This window comes from Saimiri boliviensis, chromosome 2 (assembly GCF_048565385.1).
Source record: "Saimiri boliviensis isolate mSaiBol1 chromosome 2, mSaiBol1.pri, whole genome shotgun sequence".
NCBI lineage: Eukaryota > Metazoa > Chordata > Mammalia > Primates > Cebidae > Saimiri > Saimiri boliviensis.
Genome location: NC_133450.1, coordinates 222,299,025 through 222,307,013, shown reverse-complemented (window position 1 = coordinate 222,307,013; position 7,989 = coordinate 222,299,025). Strand labels below are relative to the sequence as shown.

General features: G+C 59.0%; 1 protein-coding gene across 1 annotated transcript; it reads right to left on the bottom strand.

The window, feature by feature from the left end:
• Window positions 1-2,358: 2,358 nt before the first annotated feature.
• On the bottom strand, window positions 2,359-4,850 carry LOC101044023 (uncharacterized; the record flags this gene model as incomplete). Its single annotated transcript, XM_074392585.1, is given in 4 exon segments — window positions 2,359-2,468; window positions 4,190-4,781; window positions 4,783-4,823; window positions 4,826-4,850. Coding segments are annotated over 4 exon segments (768 nt in total), but the record flags the coding sequence as incomplete, so codon positions are not given.
• Between the last annotated feature and the right edge of the window lie 3,139 nt (window positions 4,851-7,989).

The window sequence follows — 7,989 nt, the reverse complement described above, 5'->3', positions numbered from 1 at the left end:
AGGCTGAGGCAGGACAATCATTTGAACCCAGGAGGCAGAGGTTGCGGTGAGCAGAGATCGCGCCACTGTACTCCAGCCTGAGCAACAAGAGCGAAACTTTGTCTCAAAAAAAAAAAAAAAAAGTTCTGTCCTCTTTCCTTGACAAATACACCTTCATAAGGACAAACACACCTGGAAGGCTAGGTTTGTGTTTAGAATTCTCAGGCTCCTTGGAGCCCGCAGGAGGAGCTGCAGTGGGGACAGCGCCAGCCTCTGGCCTCCAGCTTCGTACTGGCCTCCTCTTTTCTCTTTTTTTTTTTAAACAGAGTTTCGCTCTTGTTACCCAGGCTAGAGTGCAATGGCGCGATCTTGGCTCACCGCAACCTCCGCCTCCTGGGTTCAAGCAATTCTCCTGCCTCAGCCTCCTGAGTAGCTGGGATTACAGGCACGTGCCACCATGCCCAGCTAATTTTTTGTATCTTTAGTAGAGACGGGGTTTCACCATGTTGACCAGGATGGTCTCGATCTCTCGACCTGGTGATCCACCCGCCTCGGCCTCCCAAAGTGCTGGGATTACAGGCTTGAGCCACCGTGCCCGGCCCTTTTTCTTTTTTTTTTTTTTTTTTGAGACGGAGTTTCGCTCTTGTTACCCAGGCTGGAGTGCAATGGCGCGATCTCGGCTCACCGCAACCTCCGCCTCCTGGGTTCAAGCAATTCTCCTGCCTCAGCCTCCTGAGTAGCTGGGATTACAGGCAAGTGCCACCATGCCCAGCTAATGTTTTGTATTTTTAGTAGAGACAGGGTTTCACCATGTTGACCAGGATGGTCTCGATCTCTTGACCTCGTGATCCGCCCGCCTCGGCCTCCCAAAGTGCTGGGATTACAGGCTGAGCCACCGCGCCCGGCCTCCTCTTTTCTTTTTGCCCATGTTTTCTCCTTTCCCCCTTGAGGGGCTATGAGCACTCAGGAGTAGGCACTCCAGGCTGCGTGCATACGTTCTGTCCACACCCCCTGCCGGCAGCCACCTGCTGGTCACTCCTAGGGCTTAGGGGTGCCCAAAAGGGCAGCTCAGACAACCTTCAGGAGAATGCAGCCAGGATACAGGCTGGGGGCCACCGAACAGGGAACTCCAGGGCCCCAGGTGCCAGATCATGGTCAAGGGGCCGATGGCTGCAGCTGGAAATGTCCCCCCCGTCCAGGAGCGCTGCTGTCTAAAGCACAGGGCTCAAGTCTGTGGGCTGAGGGCCCAGGGTGCTGCTGCAGCTGGGGTGGTCAGAGGTGGACAGGGGGTCTTTCCTCCCTCCTTGAGCTTGCTCCTGTCCATCACCTCCAGCCACACACCCCCACCCCAGCCAGATTCCCCACGTCCCAGCCAAATGCCAACCCTGGGGAGCTTCTCACCTCAATGAGTCAGCTCCCTTTACCCTGTCCCCATTGCCCCCCACCCTTATCCCCCTTATCTGGCCGCTCCATCTCCTTCCTGTTCCCTGGGCTCCTAGCCTCCTCCTCTCTGCCTCACCCCCCACCCCAACCTCCTATTTGCCCTCCTCAGGTCAGCCAGCCAGATCTTTCTAAAGATCTGGCTTCCTTCCCTCTCTAACCAGTGCTGGCTTCTGGACTCTACATATCATCCCCAGACTCCAGATGTCTCCCCTTTCCTCCCCTTGGGTTCTGAGCTCCAGCCATGTGGGCCTTCTCTCCAATTCCATTTTGTGTCCTTTCTGCCTCACGGTCTTCACGAACGCTTCCCCCTCTATCTGGAACCATGTTTTCTTTGTCCTTGGCTCCCCAGACCAGCAGAAACCACCTGGTGATAAGCACGTGGAGTTGTCAGTTTCTAGTGTGTTTCCTACCTGGCCTACAAGCAGCAGGAGGGCAGGCTGGGTCAGTGTTGTTCACTGCTCCATCTTCAGTGTCTGGCACAGAGCAGGCGTCACTGAAGTTTCAAGAGTCGGATGCATCCACACCAGGCTTGAAATCAAGACACCATGGCAGCTAGTATCTACTGCAGGCTCACTGTGTCCCAGGCCCTGCTTTTAAGCGTATTACATGTATTAGTTCATTTATTTCTCACAACCATCTTTGAAATATGAACGATTACTATGTCCACTCTACAGAATAGGACACTAAGGCGCAGAGAAAGTCAGAGACTTAGGCTCATAGCTGGCCAGCGACAGAGCCCAATTTGAATGCAGGCAGCGGAATTCCTCCCATCTAGGCCCAGCCGGGCCAAGACCTTCCTGTGGGTCCCTGGGCCAGTGTCTCCATGTCTCTGAGCTGCCGCCTTTCTGGGTGTGCAGTGGGGGGTTGGCCACAGTGGTGACCCCTGAGGTCCCTTTCGTTTCTGACAGCCTGGCAGCTCCTCTGATGATCCATCCTTCAGGGAGCCAAGGACTCCCTGTGGAGGTCCTGCAGGGATGCCCAAGACTTGGGTGGCTGGGAAACAGCTCGGTGTGAGTTAGGCGAGGTGGGCACTGAGCACATCGGTTCTGTCGATAAGACAAAGGCAGAGCACAGCCCGGGGGTGAGAGCGCAGGGCTGGAGCAGCTGCGAGGCCAGGGCCGCAGGACCTCCCCTCCCAGCCTCGGCTTCCTCGTCTGCCATGCCTCATTTGAGCTGCACATGCCTGGTGGGGCTGTCAGGACATCTCACAGGACCTGGCTCACGTGGGGTGGGGGTGATCGGTACTTAGGAACTCTGGTCAATGCGCATTTTCTAACCAGTGAGCCCCAGCAGCCAGGGGGGAGCTCATGGCTCCCCCAACCAAACCAACCACGTGCTTCTGGAACTCATCTCTGTCTGAAACAGTGCTCCTCCGGGAGCTGCAGACCTGAGTACCTGGCCAGGGACCCAATTGTCCCTAGCAGTCTTGTCATTGAGGCCATCCTTCATTGAACAGGAACCTACGCTGGGCTTTGTAAATGAACTGAGCTGAACTGCCAGGTGCTGGGGTTCAGGCAGAGACTGGCGGCTAGAGGTTTGCGGGGGCCGAGTACTGCAGTTGGGTTGGGGGGCAGTCCTTGGGGCAGGGTTGAGCTTGGGTCCTGACACCAAGAGCTTCACAGGCATCTCAGGGACCCTTCAACAACAGCCCTGAGGGCTATGCATCCCTTTTCTATAGGAGGAAGTGACATGGAGGCACCTGTGGCCTGGCCGAGGTCACGCAGCAAGGAGTCTAGATTTTGCTTTTAACCACTCTGCCCCCAGCCTTGGGCAAAGGTGTTCCATGTAGATGGGAAAGTGAACTGACAGAAAAGTTCTGGAAAGGACCGGGCGCGGTGGGTGGCTCACACCTGTAATCCCAGCACTTTGGGAGGACGCGGCAGGCGAATCATGAGGTCAGGAGTTCGAGACCAGCCTGGCCAACATGGTGAAACCCCGTGTCTACTAAAAATACAAAAATTAGCTGGACGTGGTGGTGCGTGCTTGTAATCCCAGCTACTCGGGAGGTGGAGGCAGGAGAATCGCTTGAACCCGGGAGGCGGAGGTTACAGTGAGCCGAGATCGTGCCACTGTACTCCAGCCTGGCGACAGACTGACTCCATGGCAGGGGGCGGGGTGGTGGGAAGTTCTGGAAGAAACTCTGGGACGTGCATGTGGGTCCATGCGTTTATACCCCTGAGCATGGGAACCCCCTGCTCCCCACGCCGGCACCTCTCCTTGCCCTCCTCTGTCTCCCTGCCTTTGTTTACTCGCCTGTGCTCCCTGTGGACTCTGCTAGACCCTGAGCCCGTGAGGGCAGCGGCTGTCTTCCTGCTTCCTGCACACCAGCATGTGACTCCAGCACAGGCAGGAGGGAGGCGGATGGAAACACCCTGTGCCCGATCCCTTCCCTCCTCGGGCCTCTGTTTCTCATCTCTGCATATGGGTAAAGTGCCCCCTCCTTAAGTCCGGGGTCCGGTGAGCCGCTGGGTTCCTGCTGGGGCATGGGAAGGGCCCTAAGACACGAAGGGCAGGGAGGACGAGGGCGGGCAGCTCGGCTGCTCTCCCTCCATCCCGCGTCCTCCCGCCTGCCCTGTCCTCTGATTCTGGTCACCCGCGGGGAGGGGCTCACCACCCTGCTCAGCAAGTTCTCTCCGCAGGCTGGGCAGCCAGGGAGTGCTCTGCTGGACTGGAGGAGCCGATGTGAGCCCAGGCCACCCTTGGAGGCTCCCCCTGAAGAGAGGGAACAGACAACCGCAGTCGCTTGTCAGGAACCCCCACCAAATACCCCACAACCAGGGCTCCGAACTAAGTGCCTCGGGGACCTGATTTGCAGGAAGGGCACCAGGATGCTCACTTGGGTTAGAACACTCATCTGGGGAGGAACTGTCCCTGCCAAGTCTTGGGTTACCCACAAACTCAGCCCACAGAAGCCCGCTGGCTGTGCTAACAGTATCCACCGTGCTGAGATTCTGCAAGGTGCTTTCAGTGTTAGCCCATTTTGCAGAAGAGAAAGTTGATGCTCTGGACAGACGTGAGCTTAAGCCTTTGGCCCAGTTCAAAGTCACCAAATATTTCAGAAGCCAGGGCCTAGGGTGGGGGTGGAGCACCCCAAAGCCCAGGTGAGGGTGACCTGAGTGTGAAGCCTGGGCCTGGAGGGGCAAGAGAGGGAGTGAAGGTGGCTCCTGTCAGAAGCAGGGGAGGGGTGTTTGAGACCTTGAAGGAGGTGGGACTGTAACAGCGGTGACCGTGGGAGGGGTCCAGGTCCAGGCAGTCGCTGGGAGAGACTTGGTGCAGGGCCCTGAGCTGAAATGGAGGAAAACGGAGATGGACAGGTCACTGTCCTCACGGGGAGTGGGGGGTGGAGGGTGGGAGTCAAGGCCGAGGTTGGGGGCTGGACGAGCCCAGAGGTGGGCACCAGGCCCAGACACGAGCCATGTGGTCTGTGTGTGTTTACCGTGTGTCAGAGCATGTGAGGTATGTGTTGAATGTGGGGGTCAGGGCGTAAGTGTATCAGCATATGGAGTGTGTGTGTGTGTGTGCGCGCGCGCGCGCACAGGCATGCTGGAGCATGCACCTTTGTGCCTGTGATCTGTGTCATGCAGTGTGTCTGTGGCTGTGTGGGATGTGGTCCCTGTGATGTGGGGAGTGTGTGCTGGTGTGTGTGTGTGTTGTGGGGTGGTGCTAACTGGGACACTCTCCAGGGGAAGAGCCTGTGGAGGATGGAGGCGGAGGAGTTAACCAGGAAACTGAGAGGGAACGGCACATGCGAAGCCTGGAGGCATGGAGAGGCAGCCTGGAGCACCAGAGGGCTTGAAAGCTTCCAGTGAGGCTGGGGCAGGGAGCGAGAGGCAGGGTGTGGGAGGGACAGGGCAGGCCTTCCTCCACCAGTGTGAGCTCAGAGCTTTGAGGGTGTGTATGGCCTGGAAGGGTAGAGGGGCTGAGAGGAGGCCAAGCCACCACTGACCAGGTGGAGGGGTGGGGGGCAGGCCTGGACAGGGGCAGGTGCTGGGTGGAGGTCGGGGAGTGACAGCCAGAGCTTTCAACTAAGCCTCTGGGAGGCCACAGGGCCTGGGATCCCAACCCAGTACCCAGAGGGTTTTTAGTGTCCCCTCAGTAAATCTGGGCTCAGGACATTCCTGGGGCACTTGCTCGGTGTGACTGGGCACGGGCTGGGCAGGTGTTTCCGGCATGAACACATTTTCCACGGGCTGCAGGAGCCAGAAGCAGGAGCCAGGATTTGAACCCAGGTGGTCTGACTTCAAGAGGGCCCTCTCACCTGACTTCAATAGTGACACACACACACACCCCAAAAAAAAAAAAAAAAAAAAAAAAAAAAAAAAAAAATAGTGACACCAATAGTGACCTTAGTGCCTTCAATAGTGACCCAATAGTGACAATAGTGACTCACCTGCCCCATGGGCTTCAAACTGCAACGGCTGTGTTCTCCTTTGACCCTGTGTTCTGGGGGACACCATAGGTCCTCATACTGTCACTGCACCTTTTTGTTGTTGTTGTTGAGACGGAGTTTCGCTCTTGTTACCCAGGCTGGAGTGCAATGGCGCGATCTCGGCTCACCGCAACCTCCGCCTCCTGGGTTCAGGCAATTCTCCTGCCTCAGCCTCCTGAGTAGCTGGGATTACAGGCACGCACCACCATGCCCAGATAATTTTTTGTATTTTTAGTAGAGACGGGGTTTCACCATGTTGACCAGGATGGTCTCGATCTCTTGACCTCGTGATCCACCCGCCTCGGCCTCCCAAAGTGCTGTGATTACAGGCTTGAGCCACCGCGTCCGGCCTGCACCTTTTTAAAGATATGAAAACTGTGGCCAGAAGTGGAGTGGCCTGACCTGGGCTCCCGCCTAGGGGTCCTGCTGTAGAGCTCCCCCCACCGCTTCAGATGACGTAGGCACAGTTTTCTCAGCACCGGCCAGGAAGCTCTCTTAGGTAACACGTGCATGACAGCGCGGGACCCCGCAGAAAAGACTTGTAACTCCGGGTGGCTGTATGACCTTGGGTGGTCCTTTTCCCGTCTCTGGGCCTCGGTTTACCCAACTGTACAATACACCCGCGAGTCTAGGAAGACTGGCTGAGCTGAGTCTGCCAAGTGGCAGATGAGGAAGCCGAAGTTCACAGAGTTGAAGGCGCGTGCTCAGCTCAGGCGGCGGCACCGGGGCGGCGCCGGCTTCGAAGCCGGATTCCGAGGACCTGCGGGCCCTGGGCCCCAAGCGGCTTCGTCCCGCCCCCAGGGGGCCGCGGCGCGGGGCTGTTCCAGGCGCTGCCAGCCTGACGTCAGGCCCGGGCCGCGGGGCCTCGTTCTGCACAAACAGACGCCGCGGGCCAGCGCCGGGGCCGGGGGCGGCGATGACTCAGGGTCCCAAGACGGGCCGGGAAGCGGAAAGTTGTGTGCAGATGACATCAGCCGGCCGCGAGGGCGGGAGGGGGCCGGCTCCGGGAAACGGCGGCCTGGCGGGCGGCCCGGCTCGAGGCAGGGCGCGGAGGGGCCGCCGCGGGGGGCGGGGGGCGGGGACGCTCGGGACGCCGAAAAGGGTGTCTCCCCACCCCGACAGCCCCAGGCCCCAGGCCCCAGGCCCCGGAGCCCGGCCCCGCTTTTCGCCTGCGAGGAGCGGACTCCACCCGCCTGCAAAGACGCCGCGCTCCCCCGCGCTCCGGAGGCAGCCGCATCCATCCTGCTGCGTCCCTGCATTTTAATTACCGCCGCATTAATATTCATGAGCCGGGACTCGAGGGGGACCGCGGGCTGTCATTTCCCTTGCCCGCCCTCCCCCCACCGCACCCCTCTTCCCGGGCTGAGTCGTGGGCTTTTTTTCCTCCCGTTCTCAACCCCGCCCGCACCAACCGTTGGTGCTCAGCAGATTTTGGGGCGAGGGAGTGTGAGTGTGAGCATGAGTGTGAGCGATCGTGAGCGGCTGGGAGGGCGCAGGGTGGGGGCCGAAAGTGAGTCTGTGCCGTTGTGTACGTGCCTGTGTGTGCCTGTGTCTGTCGGCAGTCCCAGGGGCTGTGTGCACGTCTCTGATGTCTCTGTGGGACTTGGAGAAGGGCCAAGGCTTGTCCAAGTTAGGAGGGCCTGGCTGCACAAATGGGGAAACTGAGGCCTGGAGTGAGACTGGGCCTTGTCCGAAGCCACCCTATAGGTCAGTAGCACAGGGGAGCCCGAGCCCGAGGTCCGGCTCTGCTCCCCACTCTCCCGTGCTGTTGTTTATAACAATGGCAGACAGGATGTGCTGAGCTGGCACCTCTCACATGGCCGCCCCAGCAAACCTGTGCAGCACGTGGTGCCATCCGTCCCCTGTGCATACGGGAAAACTGAGGCAACTGGTCCCACCATTGAGGGGGGGACTGGAGCCCAGAAATGTCTGAATCCCAAGACCGTGGCTTTATCGGCCCCACTGTGGTGCCTCCTGGGGAACCGCGGGGGGTCTGCACTGGGGTGATCGGGAGTACCTGGAGGTTCCTGGGTGCCAGGCATCAGAGGGGGTGTTTTCCCCAGAAACACAGCTCCCCTTCTGTTTCCCTCCCAAGCCAGAAGAGGCTGCCGTCCGGTGACTTTCCCAATACCCTTTCT